We start from the raw sequence: 21,032 nt of genomic DNA on the forward strand, positions 1-21,032 counted from the left end.
ATTTTACAATAATTGGCGTTTGAGAAACCCATCACAGGTTAACAGTTGATCAAATCTGACAGCCGATTAGATGATCGGAGATTTGAATAACGTTTCGGAAACCGGCTGTTAGTCTATCATTGTTCAAAAACTTGATGCCATTCAATCATAAGCCAACATCTAATGCATACCTCATGTAGTGGTCATACTTCATGTGCCTTGTGGTACTGGTATTGTGGTTGTCTTTGATTACGGCTAAACTATGGGATATACAAAAAAATGTTTATAACAAAACTAATGTGTAACAAAACTAATATGTAAAAGATATTAAATTATTTAAAAATGACACTATACTATAAAAACTTTGACATGTCACTTAAATTTTTATTACCTTGGAAACATAATCCATAGTCCTATAAATGTCACCATTGGTCTCAATAAAAATGTAAATATTTCGAAAATTATTAACTTTAGACCTATAAGACCTTATACAAACCCTTCATATATTTAAAAAATATATTAAAAAAATATTTAATATATAGGGTGTTCCATTTAAAAACTCACAACTTTGATTCATACCGTCGTTCTGACTCACCCTGCATAATCGACAATAAACAATAATTTTAAATTATAGAACTCTTTGATACACATTTGTTGTATATGCTATAGTTTAGCTGTAATCAAAGAAAACCAGAGGTTTGGCGCACTCTGTACATTTTATATAATTTGAAGTAACTGAAATTTTTTAGATATTCAAAAATTGGGCGAAACACAAAAACATGTTTTTCAAGGGTGTTAATAGTTTTTGCGGGATTAATAATATTTTTTGATATCAATACAACTTGAATAAAGTTTTTCATTTTTTACGTTTTATATGTTTAAAAAATAACACTTGGTGTAATGTTAGCCCGCCACCTCCTCTCTCTGCCACCAAAAACGTCATTTTCTCGTTTTTATTTTTTTTATATGGAATTCAATCAATTTAAAAATTTCAAAAAATTTACATTATTTATAGTTGAGGCTTTTACGAAACATGTCTCTTTTTATAAACCCGTAAGTTGAGTGTACATAACCTCAAAATTTTTTTGGGGATTACTGCAGGTCTAATTTTTTTACTGTCACTAAATTTTTTCCAATTTGTAGGTATCTCCAAAAGGCAGAACTAACCAGAATCTCCCAAATGTTGATGCTTGTTCCAAATATCCATTGGATTGTAATAGAGGATGCAGATGAAAAATCAGATCTAGTCACTAATTTAATTGCAGACTCTGGGCTAAAAGCTACACATTTAACAGCGAAAACTCCGTCATTGGAAAAGCTTAAAGCAAAGGTAAAGTAAAAGTCAAACAATAGGGAACTTGCATAAATTTTTAAATTCGAAAAAAATGTTATAAATCACAACAGAACATAATTTAAAACATGTATCAAAAAAAAAGTTTTGTAGGTCTTTCGTTTGGCCCCCAAAGGCGATTAAAAATTCAAATTAAAACAGGTGGCCTAAAACGCGTCGTGACGTCACTCCGTTGTACATTTACATTTTTCCAACAAAGTAAACAGAATTTTAAATTAGACGTTATAAACGTCAGTAGAAAATACATTTATTTGACGTTACAAGCGTTTTTAACGTTTGAACTATTCATAGAAAACTGTACTTTTACAAAATGGTTTTATTTTCCGTAGTAAACCTTCTTTCCTTTCCTTTAATAACTATATCAAACTCCAATGTCAACAAACTGGTATATATTATTACAATGACATACGATAAATGTTAATAGAATATAAATATTTTTCCTTTATTCCGCGACGAGGTATACCAAAATAGGTGGAGGCCAATAAACTAAAGAAGAAGAAGAAGAATATACCTAATTATAACTATAAACGGAACCATATAGTTAAACTGAGTGACGTCACGGGCCGTTTGACCTATTTTAAGATACCGAAGACTTTAAATTTGTACTTCTAAGTTATTATGAGTTTTTGAAGCGTGAAATTTTGGAAATCTCATTTTTATACAAAACTGAACATTATTATGTAATAAAAAAAATGTGCAAGTTCCCTATTAGGCATGCACTTCATAGATTTATTGACATCATAACCCACCTCAACCCAATTCAACAAATTTTTCCTCATATATTGGTTTTTTCGCTACCGTCAAGTTTAGCAAGAAAGCGCGGTTGCCAAATAAAAAACGTATGTATTTACCACAGCAGTTATTGGCTACACTGTTTCTCTTTGTCGTTAAGAGTGTGAAACAAAGATAACTATATATAATATACTTAAGTATCAAAGTTATGTTGTCCTATAGAAGGTTATGTAAGATTTTTGTTTATTTTTTTTTTCATCTTCTTTTATGGCCTTTGGGAGCTGTGCCCATTTAGCCAGCAACATTTCTTAAAATTAACACCTAAAACCAACCATACATCAAGACTATTATGAACTTATCGAACAATCAAGGATAGGGAAAGGAAAGTGAAGTTGGTTAAAATATAATTTGACATTTTATTTAACCTCCTTATGACAGACGTCAGTTACCATTTGCCATCTCACCCATAGAGTTATATATTAGCATAGAGAGAGTGTCATTCAGAGCAAAGTGACGACGCCATCTTTTTTATTTGGATTAGTGCTGTTTCACTCTTACGCATAGTAAAGCTGCTACAGTTGTCCTCCTCTTACGTGCCTATATTCACACTGAATGTCATCATAGATTTTCGATACAATGTGTTAGAAAGAGATGCAAGCAAACCAGTCCATGAGATCTTGTCGTCAGGAAGCGCGGAAGGTAGGCTCCCTCTATGTTAATATATACCTCTATGATCTCACCAAATATAATAATGACGTCATATATACTCGTCACTACTTCTAGCCAATCAAATGCTCGCTGTAATAGGAATGACATGTCAAGAAAATTTGATTATTCCTTATATATTTTTTCAAATTTAAAATATGGCAACCAGAGGAAAATTGTATGCGAGCGTTATTGTTTGATTCGACCATACATAAAGCGAGCATCACACTCTCGGCGAAGTTACTTCGCCAAAGTTGACCGAAGTCCGAAGTACCGTCACTACACACTCGTTCTACTTCGCGAGGAACACATTCACGCCGGGCGATAAGGACTTCGTTCCTTTGACTTGATCGCAGAGATCGCCACCGAATGGAAGTAGACCGAGGCGCAGCAAAGTCTCACAAGGTGGCCGTCTACACTCTCGTACTTGTTGAACTTCGATCGACTTTGCCGAGAGTGTAGACGGCGTTTTACAGGCACACATTGTGTGATCGAAGCGAAGATCGGTGGGATATGCGCATTTTATCAATGAAATTCGATATTTTTAAGACATTCCAGAAGCCGCTACAGATATGTAAAATGTTTTAACAACCCATTAATCATTCAGAATTAGTCGACGGATATTAGTACAGTTAAAATAATTAAGACGATAATGATTTAATGAGTGAAATTTAAAGTTTTTTCTACTTTAATGACAAAAAAAACAAGCTCATTAACAGAACCCAATTGAAAATTATTTTGCACATCATATTTGAAACATTATTTGGTTGAAAAATCTCATTTTTATATCATAACATTTTTATATCATTTTTTGGCAAAAAATATATTAATTTGTCTGGACTAAATTACAGTTCTATTTATCTTAAAAGGGATTTACTATCAACATTCACACAGTGTTGCCAAACTGAATTTTGTTATTTTGAGTGTAAATTTTCCCAGCGATCTCCGAGGGTACAATACATTGTTTGCTTTTTAAATCATTTTTTTTTACATTTCTAACATAACACACTTGAAAGCAAAATAATCGACTCACTTGCTGAATTGTACACGTTAGTAGTCTCGAATTTCCTAAATCTGTTGTCCGATTTGAGTGATTTTTTTAGTAGGTATGTTATAGCCTTCTTATTTAAGAAAATCGATGTAATATTATTGTTGCTAGACAGGTAAAGGTCATTTTATACCGGGTGTAAAAATCATACTGTGTTTTTTTCTTAAAATTCGGAACACCCTGTGGAATATTCTAGCATATAAAAAATATTTAAATTAAAACTCAATTGTAGCCTTCGGTTTTATTAACATTTTCTTTTTTGATTCATTTGCTTATGTTGGATAATAAAGAAGTTAGGTACGTTAACAACTAGCGATGTTTTTAATCAATAAATCCTCGTTTTCTGCTTAGTTTAATAAACAAGCCTAAAGTAGGCTATGAGAAATTAACAATTTAGTGAATGTCAAATGGTTAACAGTCAAAAAGTGTCTGGTTTGCTGTGAAAATTAGTAGATTTATTGTTTAAAGCTTCATTTAAGTCCGTAGTTTTTTTTTTGTTATTTGGTGGAAATGGAACGCGCTACACGAAATTTGACCCGCGATGAATGTGTTCAAGCAGTGATCTTACATAGCAAATGACTTAGCTACTATGCTATCGGCTCCTTATATTGCTAACAATTTTTTGCTAATGCACGATAATGCAAGACCTCACGTTCACGGACTGTAACCGAATATTTACAACAGGTATACCTTCGGGCTTCGCATTGGCCATCGCATAGTCCAGATCTTGACCGGATCAAACATTTGTGGGACAAAATTGGCAGAAGAATACGACAGCGTTTGCCACCTCCTAGAACCTTACAAGAGGTAGAAACAGTAGCTCTCGAGATTTGGAATGATATTGATCAAGACCAAATAGCATACCTCATTTGTAATACAGTGGAACCTGCTTAATTCGAACTTCCATAATTCGAAATCTTCTTTAATTCGAATTTTTATTCTGGTCCCTAGCATTTCCTATATAAGTAATGGTAAAAAGTCGTGAATAATTCGAATTATATTTTGGATAATTCGAACTTTTCGACTATCTTTTCTGAATATCTTAGAATCTTTGTCATTACTGAGAAGATAAATTCTAAAAAGCAGCTAAAAATTTTGGATCTCTTTGGAAAAAAAGTCGGTCTTTTTTATAGCTTGCAAATGTTTTAATTGGTATTTTTGGCCGAATTTTGTTTGGCCCATTTTTTTAGGTTGACAAAACTCGGGCAAGAATAGGAACAAAAACTTCTCCAGCGATAAAAATGATCAACTACTGTTTTTTGTTGATCAACTACTGATATTTATCATTATTTGCAGATGTTTTTGTAGGTAATCCTTGTTTTTGTAGATTTATTTTTTAATTCGAATTTTTTGATAATTCGAATTTTTTTAACGGTCCCCTGAGATTCAAGTTTCACTGTATAAAAGTACATATCTCTTTTATTATCGAACATAAGCGAATGAATCAAAAAACAAGAAGTTAAGAAAGCCTTAGGCCACAATTGAGTTTTAATTGAAATATTTTTTATATGCTAGAATATTTTTCTAAATAATAAGGCTATAACATACTAAAAAAATCACTCAAATTGGACAACAGGTTTAGGAAATTCGAGACTTCTAACGTGTACAATTCTGCAAGTGAATCGGTTTTTTTGCTCTCAAGTGTATATTTATATGCTCATCTTATTTCGCATTTTATCGCTTATAAAATTTAAATAGTAATATTTGTTGTAGGATCCTAGATGGAAACGTCACAGGGGTGTAGAACAAAGAAACATAGGTCTCAATTGGTTAAGAAATAACTTAAAACATGAAAAAGACAAAGGTTTTGTGTATTTTATGGATGATGACAATACTTATAGCATAAAAATATTTTCAGAGGTAAGGTTAACGTCATTCTTTGATCAATATTTTTAAATTCTAATAATGTTAAGGAAAGATATATAAAAAAGAATGTGTGTGTACTTTGTACGCACGTAAGAAGTTATACTTCTATTATATGATTATATGATTATATGATTATAAACGAAATTAATATACTTTTTATTTATATTTTATTTAAATATTAAATTAATTTATACTTAATACTTCTCAAACATTTTTATTAAAACAGTGCCAAAAATTAAAATAATAAAAAAATAAAACACACACAAACACATTAAAAATGCCACAAATGATTTCTGAACATTAATTGTCGGAAAAATTTTTAACTAAATACGTATTTTCTGAAAATAAAATTATATAATAAATATACTTACAATCATAAAATGTATAAAAAAAATAAAAAAATAAAAGTTTCTATTGGGATTCGAACCAACTTACCACGCGGCTGGTATTTGCGTTGTATTGGGATTCACCCGCATTAAAACTGCACCACAGAGACAGCTTGTCATTATGTGCGAAGATCGTCTAACTAAACAGATTAACCTTTTGACATTTTTAACTTATGTAAATCAAATTATTTTGATTTTGAATTGAAATGATTTAGAATTGAAAAAATACAACAAAACATAGGGTAAGAAGACAATATATTAGGTGAATATTGATAGAAATTTTGATGGTAATCAAATTATGTAAAAAAAAGTATTACATACTACTTATGTATTTTGGTAGGTTCAAGGTAGGTATCGGAGCCCGTATAACGACTAATAAATTTCGCAATCACTTGCGTCGTGCAAAGTGGCTATGTTCAAATATCATAACAAAATTTGATCAACTATTTATAAAACACTTACCAGTGAAAGATTCTTTAGCTTTGAATAAGCGAGATCTGCGGCACTCATACTAGGCACAGTTTGATGAGCTTTCACATTGGCATGCAACAAGCATCTCTTCTATGTAAATAAGTCCAAAAATATAATATGAAAACTATTTAAAAAGGCAGTATAACCATTAACTAACTTTTTGTTTGTTGTTTCTCTTCCTACAAATTTTAAAACGCAACAAGCATACATTATAACCAAACACAGTCCCACAGCTGTGCCACAGCTGCCATATTGGATAATTTTTGTCATGTCATTTGAACATCCAATCAGAACAAAGTTATAATGCGCATGCGCCCGGTCGCTAGGTTTTCCCATATAAAATTTCACCGTCATTACGCCCGTAAAGAAGTATAACTTCAAAAAACAAGCTGAAAATGCGAGCATTGTCATAACGGAAACTTTGTTTATTTACGTATTTTAATTCATAATATGGAAAATTGCTATTATGAAAAGTTGTTTAGAATTAAAAATTATGTTTTAATGTGTAATTATATCATTCTAATTTAAATGTTGTGAACTATAAAGGTACTTTACTCTTGATCGAAATTCATATTTTTTATATACCTCGTATAAAATTAATAAAATTTGATATATATGATGGTTGCATCATAAATCTTAGACCATGAAGAGCTTTTTATAAAGAATAACTTTGCTTCGTCAAATTAAAAATAAAAGAGTTATAAATGAAAATGTTGTTGGTATCCATAATTTGAGAAAAATCTTCAAATATTTTTTCCATTAGAAGGATGTAATTGCACATATCAGACTATAATTTTTTATTCAAAACAACATTTCATATAGTCGGTTCGCTAAAAAGGACACAACTTGCTAGTGATTTTAGTCAGTAATTTTGGCCAAATTGGCAAAAAACAAAAAAATTACCTACTAAAATCACTAGCCAGTTATGTCTGAGTTTAGCGAACCGACTATAATAATAATTTTCATTTCATAACAAATGGAACAGTCCATTTATCATTAGGTACTCCCATTAAAGGGAAGGCCGTATACTCGTATAAACCTTTTAAAGTTGTTAATAAATGATTGCTTTCAAAATATACTCAAATTGTATTTTTGAACATCTTATTTATTTTATATAATAATTAAATTGTATAAATTAAATAATAATCAAATGTCATTGATATTTTATTAATACTTAATTTAAAATTTACTTTGATATTTACGAAGTGTCAAACTCAAATGTAAATAACCTAACCTATGCTTTGCTTAACAAATTCAGATTAAAAAACTAGCCTACTTACTAGCAACGATTTCAGCTGACGTTTAGTGTGTCGGCAGAAAATAAAAGGATTGTGACATCACATTTTAGACTTTGATTGCGATTATCTCGAAGACGGTTAGAGATATCGAAATGCCGTTTTCAGATTTGGATTCAGAAGACAAAACTACATAAGAATCCATCTATAATCTGCTCTAAGTATTGCAGGAGCGGCAACGCACTAACGCACAGACTTTGCGAATTTATAAACGAAAAATGTTCGTTGAAAACTGATATATTTTTGTGCACACTTAAGCACAATTATGAATTCTAAACAATTATCTTAAAGTATGTAAAATATTTGCCAAGTAACTGTAGCGAAGAGATATGTGTAGGAATAAGATCCATAAACCAGGTAATGTTGACCAGTCCATAGACCATAAACCGTTGAGCTTCTCCGTCGTATAAGACTGACTTGGGCAGCCTTCTGCAAGCTGAACCATATTTTCAAATCCTCTGACATACCAATATGCCTTATAAGAAAAACCTTTAATCAATGTGTTTTGCCAGTGTTGACTTACCAAGTGGAAACGTTGACCATGACAAGGAGAACAGGGCAAAAGATCCGTGTGTCTCAAAGGGCGATGATCTACGTGACAAGATCCCAAACCGCCAGCTAGAACAAATATCAGGAGTGGCTGATGCAATAGAGAGAACAGCAACACTGAAATGGAACTGGGCAGGTCACGTGGCTCGAATGACAGATAACATATGGACAAAGCGGATACTGGAATGGAGACCAAGAGATGATGCCTATCGAAGCAGAGGTCGTCCACCAACACGTTGGACTGATGATCTAAATCGTTGTCATAAGAATTGGATGCAAGAGACCAATGGCGGCCGGTCAGGGTCGGCAGTGCTGACCCACATATTTATATAGATTTTTTTTAATATTTAATTTAATCAGAGTTGATGTCATTTGTATCTGTGAAATAAAAAAAATCTGTCAGATAATACAGACTGAATTTTATTCATAGTTTTTAAAAGGATTCGGCCAATCCGAGCGTAACTGATCCCTGCGCATAAGAGACTTTTCAAAACATGAATGATCCGTGCCATTCATCTGACTGTTTTCGGCAAGCCGACCCCAGCTCATCTCGAGCTTGACGATTTACACGTAAAACTCAACGAAATACGAGTCGAAGAGCAACCAAACGTATATTTCTCTCCGTAGGCATTAAGCGGCAGGTACGGCACATTTAAATCTGCCGATGTTTTATTTGGAAGCATCGGCAGAAATTGTAAAAAATAATCACGCCGTTTTACATCGTTTAATTGATATTGTAATTTATTTAAGTTGTCAGGAATTATCATTTACGGGACATGATGAATCGGAGCATTCGTTGAATCAAAGTAATTATAGAGAACTAATAAAATTGTTTAAGAAATACGATTTGAAATTTTCCAATTTTTGTCTGATTCGAAGATATTTAGCGGCGTGTCTAAACCAGTACAGAATGAACTAATATAATCAATTAGTTACATTTTGAATAACGTTATTGAATCTGAGATTCTGAAAACCATTTGCTTTTCGCTAGAAGTAGATGAAACTTCTGATTATCATGTCATTCACAACTATCAATTGTTATTCGATAGGCGTTACGTGGTAATATTTATGAGAGGTTTTTAGGTTTTACAGACTTCAGTAAAAGCAATAAGGCAGAATATATTTTTGGTGTTTTAAAGGACAAATTAAAATTTTTGGATATCAAAAATAAATTGGTAAGGCAAATTTACGACAGCGCTGCCGTCATGTCCAGTGAAATGAATGGTCTCCAGGCAAAAGTTAAAACTATTGCCCCACAAGCTTTATTTACTCACTGTCATGCGCATAGAATGAATATAATTTTGCAGGATACGTGTAAAAAAATTAAAGAATATCGTCTTTTCTTGCTATTTTAGCTCGCCTAAACGGACTACTGTTTTATGCAAACAGTTTGTCAGACGAGATGAAATTTTAAATCTCGGTTAGTTTTCACTGTAGCAGATTTTCGTGAACAGCTTTTTGGAAGTTTTTTTATTTTATTATCAAAGGCGACGATTTTGAAACCGGTGATATCTCGATCCGTGAAGCAATCGGTTGGAGAACTTTATTAAATGATTACTCTTTTAATTTTCTTTTAAATATTTTTAAGAAAGTATTTGCCCAAACCCATTTTATATTCATCGTTGTTCAAAATCAGTCAATTGTCATTATTTATTCCAAAAATAAAATAAGAAAGCTGGTGCAAAATCTCAGAGATTTTCGTAATGATAGAAGTTCCCAATATATACGCAGTGACGTTTTGGATTCGCTTGATATTTTCGAACCACCCCAAAAATGACAAAGACATGATACATATCTCGAAAAACGAGTATATTTTGAAATTTTGTATACCTACAAAAAGGAGACAAAAAAATCTTGCCGACCCTGTCTCTAAAGGCCACGAGCCGCCACTGCAAGAGACACAGGATCGAAATATATGGTAAATTATTAAGGAGATCTATGTCCAGCAGTGGACAAGCGAAGATTAAATGATGATGATGATGATATACACTAGTCTGTAATAAAGGTTTAATTTGTAAAACTTATTGTTTATCATAAATTTTCTTTTAGATTATGAAAATTAAAAGGGTGGGTGTATGGCCAGTAGGATTAGTAGCAGGATTGACAGTAGAAACTCCAATCTTAAATCCCGAGACAGGTAAATACCACAAAATATTTTATACCCTTGTTTATCAAAGCATAAATTTAAACATTTTTTGAGGTGTTGTAGCTTTTAGCAAATAATATTTCCTTTTGAGTAAACTACAATTTAAAAAAATATATTTATATGAGATTTTCACTTCCACAAAGCTCTTATGATTTTTTTTTTTTTTCAAAAAGTATATTTAAACCAATTTAAGAATTTATTTTATAATCTGGGATTTGTTCTCAACAATTTACTCAATAAAAAATTTGATGTCTGTATTATTTCACTAAATATTGAATTCTGTCATGAAATACCAACTTTTGCATATATTTAGATATGATATACAGGGTGTTTGGTATAGAACATAGCTTAACCTTAGATTCCTGAGATTAAAATAGGTCGATTTAAGCTAACTTACCTTAGTACAAAAGTTGATAATAACTGAAATACAGGGTGTCGAAGTTAAACTTTTATTTTATTTATTTTTGAATATTTCCTGACAAGCATGGGACAACAACACGAAATTTGGTAAGTGGTGCTGGTACTGTACACTGTACACCCTACTAAATTATGTTAAACAAACGTTTCTGGCTACTACCAGAGGCGTACTAGGAGAGGTGTACGATAAAGCCATTATTTTTCGAGATATTTGAAGCTAAAAACGAAGGAGCATAATACATTAATCAAAATAAGTGTGACTTTTCATGTATAAATTCAAATATCTCGAAAACTAATGACTTTATCGTTACGAATAAAGAGTATTTTATTTGCATAGAAAGTACTGGAGAATCTAAAAATTATGCTAAAATGGCAGTTTCATCAGTGGCGTAGAATTTGGGAAGGGTTAAACATTTACTTTCCCCTGTCGTACGCCTCTGGTATTAACCACAAACGATTATTTAACATAATTTAGCAGGGTGTACAGTACCTACACTTTCTGACAAGTACCCTACGGATATGTCAAATAGTTCTATAGTACCGGGCACACATAGTTCTTAAAGTTTAAATAAAGAATAAATTATTTAAAAAAAAGAATACTTTAAAATAATTTGACATATCCATGTAATACTTGGCAGAAAGTGTAGACCCTGTACACCCTACTAAATTATGTTAAATAATCGTTTCTGGCTACTACCAGAGGCGTACGACGGGAGAACGTGAATGGTTGACCCTTCCCAAATTTTACGCCACTGATTAAACTGCTATATTAGCATAATTTTTAGATTCTCCAATACTTTCTATGCAAATAATATACTCTTCATTCGTAACGATAAAGTCATTAGTTTTCGAGATATTTGAAGTTAAAAATGAAAAGGCACATTTATTTTGGTTAATGTATTATGCTCCTTCGTTTTTAGCTTCAAATATCTCGAAAACTAATGGCTTTAGCGTCACGAATGAAGAGTATGTTTTTTAAATAGAAAGTATTGGAGAATCAAAAAATTGCACTAAAATAGCAATTCCGCAAGTGGCGTAGAATTTGGGAAGGGTCAACCATTCACGTTCCCCCGTCGTACGCCTCTGGTAGTAGCCAGAAACGTTGGTTTAACATAATTTAGTAGATTGTACAATACCAGCACCACTTATCAAATTTCGTGTTGTTGTCCCATGCCTGTCAGGAAATATTCAAAAATAAATAAAATAAAAGTTTAACTTTGACACCCTGTATTTCGGTTATTATCAACTTTTGTACTAAGGTAAGTTAGCTTAAATCGATGTATTTTAACCTTACAAATCTAAGGTTAAGCTATGACCCATTATTTATCAAACACCCTGTATTGTGTTATAATTGCCAGGAGGATGGATCATATCTTTTCAATTTGAGTTTTTCACAATTCCTTCCTGATGAGTGAGTAACAAACTACAAAATGCGTATAGCAGAACGGTGAGACTCGAATTGAAAAGAAATGTAACCGTTTATATATATATATTTATCACCATTAATATTTTGAATTGTTTTTAAGACCCGTATTTTATTTTTTAGGAAAAGTGAAAGGCTATAGAAGCGGCTGGAAACCTAATCGTCCATTCGCTATAGATATGGCAGGCTTTGCTATAAATCTAGACCTTATCCTTCAAAAACCGGAAGCCAACTTTTCGTACAAGATGGAAAAGGGTTACCAGGAAACCGAATTTTTGAGTTTCTTCACTAAGAAAGAAGGGCTGGAACCTCTAGCAAGTAATTGTACTAAAATTTATGTGTGGCATACAAGGACAGAAAAACCGGTGGTTAGAGGAGAGGTTAAAGGTTTCGAAGTTTAGTGAAGTCTGGTATTTATTTTAAAAAATCTATTTATACACTTTTTACTGCAAAAACACGCGTACGTCAGGCAATATTTATGACGTCAGAGCATTGCTAAAACATTAGAATCAATGGTGCTCAAAGAATCGATCGCGATCGACCAGTCGATCGCCAAAGTTTTCGAAGTCGATCGCGATTCACGGAAAAATACAAATTGAAAAGATATGTTTGCTATCAAAGAAATTTGGCTAAAGAAAAATTGTTAACAATGGTGCATCTGAAAGAAAAACCTCGCGGAGAAGATAAATACAACGTTTTTTTTTTTTATTTTATAAAACAATACGAGCTAGCGATGTACAAACTATTGTGTGTATTACAACAGATGGTGCACCATCCATGACTGGCGTTAACAGTGGATGTGTTGAATTATTACGAACTTACGATGACTTTCCATCGTTTTTTCATTTCATTGCATCATTCACCAGCAAGTTTTGTGTTCCAAAATTTTAAATATGGACGACGTCATGAAGATAACAATAAAAACTGTGGATTCAATCAGAGGGCGAAGCTTGCAACAACGTCTTTTTAAAGCGCAATTGAATGCTAGCGACCCTGCGGAACACACTGATTTACTTCTTCATACAGATGTGAGGTGGTTGAGCCGTGGAAAATTTTTAGATAGGTTCCAGGAGTTACTTCCCGAAATAATTTCTTTTCTAGAAGAACAAGGGGACGACACTCATTTACTTCAAAACGAAAAATGCCTCGATAATCTGGCTTTCGTATCGCAAATCATTTGAATCTTCTTAAGTTGGAACTATAGGATAAAAATAAAACAATTATACAGGGTGTCCCCGAAAATAGTGCGTTCCTTTAAGGTTAGGATATAATACACAATGTAGAACAAAAAAGTCATATGACATTTTTTTCTAAAGTTAACCGTTTCCAAAAAAAAATTACATTGTTCGCCATGTAAGCGAACTTTTATTTTCATAAAAATAACTAATTTGGCATCACTGTACACGAACTGTTTGTGATTGAGTTTATTGACACCACAAATGTAGGTCAGACAGGTACACCTGCAAAATAATTGTACCACCCCATGTTTGAAAATCCAACAAAACAAGAATTTGTTTGTTTGTTTAGGATGAAGACAGGGTTTAATGTAAATACTTATGGCTAAAATGTTGCAACTATTTTTGAATTGTGATTGTCTATGTTTAGATTTTTGTATACATAGTTGTCAGATTTCAATTTGCATACCAAAATGTATTTTGGTTTTTTAGTCAAACGGTTGCATTTAGAAAAAAATGTTAAAAATGAAAAAAATTTAGAAAAAAAAGACTTTTTTGCTCTACATGGTGCCTTCTACCTATACCTTTAAGGAACGCACTATTTTCGGGGACATCCTGTAGATATGATGAGCGCAGTACATTCTTTTGTCAACAATTTGAAAGTATTGATTAATCAAATGAACCGCAAATAACCGCTCATTTGAATTATGTTTATTAGGAGACGGAGCTGCAAGCAGTTCATAGCGAGTTTGAAAGACGCTTCGCTGATTAAAAAACCGGCATATATTGTAACATTCATGGCTAATTCATTTTCTTGTAAAGTGATGAAAAAAATTGCCATTTAAATATCCATTACTTTCAATATGGAAATTATGTCCGTCCAAAATGAGGTACTAAAAATAATTTCGGATATACACCTTAATGGGGTAGGCGCAAAACCTTGGTCCAATACAATTTAAATGCATTCTTTTTTTCAAATCCTAAGAAAACTAATAAGTATTTTTGAAAAATTTATACGCAGAATGAAAGATTACATTATTACCGACGGCCGAAATTCCGTGAAAACTTCTGTAATGTTTATTTTAATAAGTTACAGGGGTGAAAAAAAAAAGAAAATTTAGTGTGATTTTTAATTTCAAATGAAGACATAAGTGGAAAAAGGTCGTATGTCACATTTTTTGAGAAAATTGTTTTATTAGGTTTTTGTTCTTCTAATACGTTGTTTCACTTTTTAAAATTTTAGCTAGCTTTTTAGCTAAATAAAAATAACAGGAAGGTATTAAAGCAATATGTCCCACTAGATTTTCGAATTCTAGTGGATAAAGGTGTTATGTCCAAAATCACATTTGGACATAATACCTTTATCCATGTGAAATGTGTAAATGTGGAGAATTTTTCTATTACTTTGAAGATCTGCTGACGATCTCTATTTATGTAAAAATCAAACAAACTCTTTGATAAGAATTTGAAATAATTTGGCTTCTACCTCTATAAGATATAGATACCTTAATGCCTACATGCCATTTCAGCAAGTAGATTTAAGAAAAAAAGGACAGCACATCTGACCGCAACTGAATATAGACCAAGAAGACTGGAAAACAAAACTGGTAGTTTGAGTTTGGAAAAACTGGGAAATTTAAGAGACCAAATAAAATTTGTTCCCGAAGAGTATAGATGGTTTTATGAAAACGCGATAGAGGAAAATAAAGAAAATCCCAAAAAGAAAAGAAGAACCTATTAAACAATATGTTTTTATTAATTTTACAGTTCGTATTGCAGTTTTTGAAGTTATACTTCTTTAGACGCGATTGAGAGTAAAATTTCATAATACTGCGCGCATGCGCATACAGACAGTATGTACTTAGTTGCAATAAATTGTTCAGAATTAAAAAACGGCTCCGAACTTTTGGGAGGAAATAGATAAGAGGTAGAGCATTGGATTAGAGATCGAGAGGTCGCGGGTTCAAATCCCGGACTATTCACGTTTTTTTTAATTTTTGGTAGTTTTAATAAAATATTTTTAAAAGTGGTAGGTAAGAAAGTATGTTTAATATTTAAATAAAATGCAAATATAAACAGTTAGGTATATTTATTTCGTTGAAATTATATAATAGAAGTATAACTTCTTACGTGCGTACAAAGGACACACACATTCTTTTTTTGACAATAAATGCCCATTTTTGACACTTAACTCTTTTATCCAATTAACCCTAACATTTTTTCATTATTTTGTGTGAATAAAGGTAATAGGTCCACAAAATTTAAAATATTTGGCCTTAAGTTACTTTTTTTTAATTCAATTTATAGTGTGAAAAAAGTACCTTCAAATACCTGTTTAAAAAAGTGTAGCAATGCAAATGTCTAAAATAAATAACTAACTTGGAATAAAAGACACTAAAATGTTCATTACTCAAAAACATTATTTTGTGACATATTATGACGTTTATCCACTTTATCCATTTTACACTCTGCGTTTAAATTTTAAAATTTTTCAAAAATATTTATTAGTTTTCTCAGAATTCGAAAAAAAAATGAATGCATTTAAATAGCACTGGACCGAGATGCCTATCCCCTTAAATCCAGAGCGACCGATACGAAATTGGTCTTTCATATCGTCTGACAAATATCCATCTTTGAGGCAAATAGCTCTGCAGCTCACAGCATTCTTTGGATCAACGTACTTGTGTGAGTCTGCATTTTCCCAAATTAAGGTAGTGAAATCAAAATATCGTATTCGGCTAACTGACGAACATCTCTCATCATGCTTGCGTTTGGCCCTCGGTAATTACGTACCATCATATGAAAAACTTCTGGATGATATGCAGTGCCATGCATTAACATCCAGATAATAAGATGAAAAACATGGCTTTAATTACAACTCTCTTTAGTTACAACTATCAAATAGAAATGTGCAATAAAGTTTTTTATTTTCAAAATTGTTTTTTTTTACTAGCAGTCGATCGCTGGACGCTTGCAGTTTATGTGGTAGATCCCACACAGTACAAGTCTGGGCACCACTGCATTAGAATATAACTTTTCATCATGGCCATATTTCTTGTATAGTGAGAAGCTAGGCATTATTACTTGTCAGAGATATTCTTCTTTGGTTTTGTTTACTGTACAAATAATATCTATTATTCTGTATTCTAATTAATGATGACCGAACTCGGACCCCTCCACATTGCCAAAGTTTCATGGCAGCCGACATTCTTTACATAATATAGAAAATTTCTGTTTTTTTTCTGCTGAGAATGTCGTTTTCTAATGATACCAATGAAAAAAATCAACTTGCTAACAAAGCTAAATATTTCAAATGTGTTGTAATTCATAATCTGACGCGTTCCAGTAACTGTAAAAATCGCCCTACCATTAGCAGAAAAAACAAACTTTTCTATTTGTAAACAGTGTTGGCAGCCATGACACTTTGACAATGTGTATAGCGCACTAGCACGTACGAGTCCGGGTTATCCCGATACACTATGATAATTTTGTTGTTAATAATTAATATACTGACCACACCAACGAATTGATAAATAATTTATTTACCCAACCACTTAACCACTTTGTGAAAGAAGACTGAAGAGAGTTTGGCCAGGCGACCTACCACAATAATACTTAGAGAGCCGTTACTGGACGGTACCTAACTCACCTTAATTAACTTACATACCATTTACTTATTACTTTGTACAGTCCGTCTAATTTACTTACCGTTGCACGTCATTATTTACGTTAGAGATCTAAGTTGACATTGTTGCCCAATTACAAAAAATTCGTGAATTCATTTTAAATCAAATAGGATCAAATGTGATCAAATTAAAATTAAATTAAATCAAATTAAATCAAATGTGATTTAAATTCATCACACAATTTTTGCGGAAGTGGATTATACAGCAAAACAAATATCCAATGTAAATAAATCAAAACTTTAGAAATAGAAAACAAGAATTAAGTTACAATCTTACGTTAAAGTACATAATAAAAACAGTAAATATAATGAAACAAATACTTATAGTAATGTAAAGAATATAAACAAATATGAAGTGTCATCACCGCAACTGTCAAATAAATGTTACCAATTTATGCCAAAATATCACCTTCGTTCGATTATAGTTACAGTGTATTCCGAACAAATGTGCTTCATAAAAACGTTTTATAATCCACTTATATAAATTAAATGAAACATATTATTGTGTATTTCTTTAAGTTAACATTAATAGAAATCTTTAAATATGATCTCTACGCGTATATAATAAAATATGCCTAGGGCTGTAACGCCAGTGTACTCGGCAAAGTGATTCTAAAAAAGAACACACCTACCGCCTAAATATTTCCTGTTGGTATCATGTGACGTCTCGGGCTATGACGCGGATGACGTGCAACGGTAAGTAAATTAGATGGAGTATATATAGAGTAGATTGTAAAATGCAGTGTATCAAAAAAAAATAATGAATATATTTCGGCAAGTAATGAAAACCGATTGACGTCATTAATTAGCATAAAGGCTTATTCGCTGTGAGCCTATGAGTAGAGGTGATTTGACAGTTTTCGCCTGCGCTGTTAGTGGCAGTTTTGTGCATTGAATTTGAACAATTTTACAAGAAAAGTATAAGTCTCAAACCGCGAGAGAGCGCTACCGACGAAACTCACAGAAACCTATGCCCACAGCCAATAAAAACAGAGGTAACCTCTAAATTTCACATAAACTTCTTCTTTTTCTCAATGGTCTCTTGCGTAAGCAGTCATCCAGTCGCACGAACTTATATAGTAAATATTATAATTATAATGAATAAAATAAAAAAAACATAATTACTTTTACTATTAATTCTGTGTATTCGTTCAGTAATCAGGTTACAATAATATTTCAGTTCATAATTTGTGTTTTTCTAGATAAATATCTATTTTTCTCGTTTTGTATATTTCACATACACCAATTTTATAAGAAAAGTGCAAGTTTCAAACCGCGAGAGGGCCAAGGGCGGCCCGTCGGGGTAGGCAAGGTAGGCGCTGCCTAACCTCTCCAAATGTACAATACAATAATAAATTATTTATTAATATAAATTACTTATTTCAAAATTGTAATTTATACATTTTGACACAATACGTAAGTATCTAAAATAATTTTAATTTCTCTTCGAAGTTGTAACTATTGTACGCTCCTCGTAGTACTGTTACTCACTTCTATTACGGCACTACCCTATGGTCAGGCACTTTAAAATCCGCCTAATCTAAAGAACAGAACAGAATGATATGTGTCTCTCATTCTACGCTAAGCACAGCGCTGTAACTGTGGCTTGTCTAGCCATAAGTGGACGGGAATTTCCGGGAACTTTTTGGGGCTAGGTTAGGCTACATTTTTTTGCGGCTTCGGCAATGGTTGTCTCGAGCTGCATCTCGGGATAGCCAATTGTATGTTTTAGGATCCTGACTACAAATACTGAAAAAACTAAAAGTGCGAATTTTGTCATGAAATTTGGTACGTGGGGTTAGAATAATATTTGGAACAACTTTTTCCGATATCTCTAACGCGAAGCCAAATATCGAAAATTCGCCCTGTTTGTAGATTCGCAGTAGACAGCGTTTAAAATTTAAATTTGAGTTGACTATGTCTATCTTAAAAAATGTGAACCATCACACTTGCTTGACTGCAAAATTTTAAATCTGTATTTATTTTGATAGCCGCAATATAGGGGTGTCTTCATCTTAAATGCGACAAGGTATACGAGTATATAATAACGTGTGATCCAAAATTATTGTCACCATAGGTGGCTCTGAACGACAGAGATAGCTATACAGTGCATGTCTATTATTAATTCAGATATATAGTATTTTTACTACAAAAGCGATATTACGTTTGACAGTTTTGACAGTTCTCTTACGTCAAAAATTTTGACCTACGTAATATCCATAGAGGTATATATTGACATAGAGAGAGGATCATTTAAAGCGAAGTGACGACACCATCTTTTTTCTTTGGATTAGTGCTGTTTCACTCTTACGCATATTAAGCTGCGACAGTTGTCCTCCTCTTCCGTGCCTATATTCACACCTTAATGTCATCTTAGTTTCTCGGTACAATGTGCTAGAAAGAGATAGCGCAAACCAGTCGAAGAGATCTTGTCGTCAGGATGCGCGGAGTGAAGGCTCACTCTATGTTAATATATACCTCTATGGTAATATCGCTTTTGTAGTAAAAATACTATACTTTCCAGTTTACGTTAACTTTGACAGATGCTTGTCAGTGTACGTACGTCAACTTAAAAAACACTATAATTGAACATAAAAAGTAGCAGAGGAAGCAAAATTCGACCTTTATACGAATTAAAAGGTCTTGAGATTGGGTATCATTTCAACGTGTTTTCAATCTTTATTCTTTGTTTGGAAAAGTGATCATAACAACACTGAATATAGCCGCAGTTCGCCGTGACGTCACACTCCGGCGGTCTTTCAGATTAAAACAAGACATACGTAATTTTTTTGCACGGATAGCTTTGATTCCAATAATTGTGGATCGCTCGTTATGTAGAGTATAGAGTATACCTATATAAAGGTATATGTGTCGCCTACCCGCATACTGAGGTCACGAGCCGCCACTGGAGAGAGCGATACCGTCGAAAATCATAGCCAATATATATTATTTGTACAGTAAACCAAAACAAAGAAAAATATATCTGACACGTAATGAATCATAGTTTCTCACTGTAAAAGAGATATGGCCATGAGAAAAGTCAGATTCTAATGTGTTGGCAATGCTCTGACGTCAGAAATCTTGACTGGCGTAAGCGTGTTTTTTAGTAAAAAGGGTATATTCCAAAAATCTATTTAATTACTACATTTTGTTTGTTGTAATTTTATTTCAATATGAGGTAGTATTAAAAGACACTATTTTTAGCGAATTAAATTCTGGTATTAGTATTATAGTAAATCACAAGACACTCACAAACACACATCACATAAAAAATGTAACAATTGATTGACAAACTTAAGATTTTGCATTTATTGAATTGTTTGTTGCGCTTGCTTTAACGATAGTGGCAGCTGACCTAAAACAGCTTTTCCTAAAATATTATAATGCTCAGTAAAAATTCAGATTAGCAAACACATCGCTAACTGATTTGTTCAGAAATGCGTGAGAGTGAACATACATTGAAATGTGCAATTTTATGTTTAAGTTTAATTTACTATTTTATAGTTATTACTATTATATGGTTATATATAGTATGTTATAGTTTATTTAAAGTAAGAAAACTTGTTTCGAAATATTGGAATCGCAGCTATTCTAATAATTGATATCGCATAAATTCAAATCTTTTAGGCCTGGATCCCGCGTACCAAAAAAAAGTGTATTAATGAAAAGCTGAAAATTTGTTAAAGCTGAAAATTTGTTAATAGCTTAACGGTTAATAGCTTGTGGGAGAGGTTACAGGTTTCGAACGTCAGACTACGAAAACGTCCCATGTATTTTGTTCCAATTGATTTGTTACCCTTTCAT

The 21,032-nt window shown here is 32.4% G+C and overlaps 1 protein-coding gene across 1 annotated transcript in view; it reads left to right on the forward strand.

The window, feature by feature from the left end:
* LOC114327544 (galactosylgalactosylxylosylprotein 3-beta-glucuronosyltransferase I) overlaps window positions 1-20,759 on the forward strand; it is a 32,739-nt gene extending 11,980 nt beyond the window's left edge. The window contains exons 3-6 of the mRNA XM_028276213.2: window positions 1,123-1,309; window positions 5,529-5,675; window positions 10,432-10,519; window positions 12,492-20,759. Of these exons, the coding sequence (XP_028132014.1) occupies window positions 1,123-1,309; window positions 5,529-5,675; window positions 10,432-10,519; window positions 12,492-12,769 (700 nt within the window). The 3' untranslated portion in view covers window positions 12,770-20,759. The remainder of the gene's footprint in view (window positions 1-1,122; window positions 1,310-5,528; window positions 5,676-10,431; window positions 10,520-12,491) is intronic.
* Window positions 20,760-21,032: the final 273 nt, after the last annotated feature.

Source organism: Diabrotica virgifera, chromosome 1, assembly GCF_917563875.1.
Source record: "Diabrotica virgifera virgifera chromosome 1, PGI_DIABVI_V3a".
NCBI lineage: Eukaryota > Metazoa > Arthropoda > Insecta > Coleoptera > Chrysomelidae > Diabrotica > Diabrotica virgifera.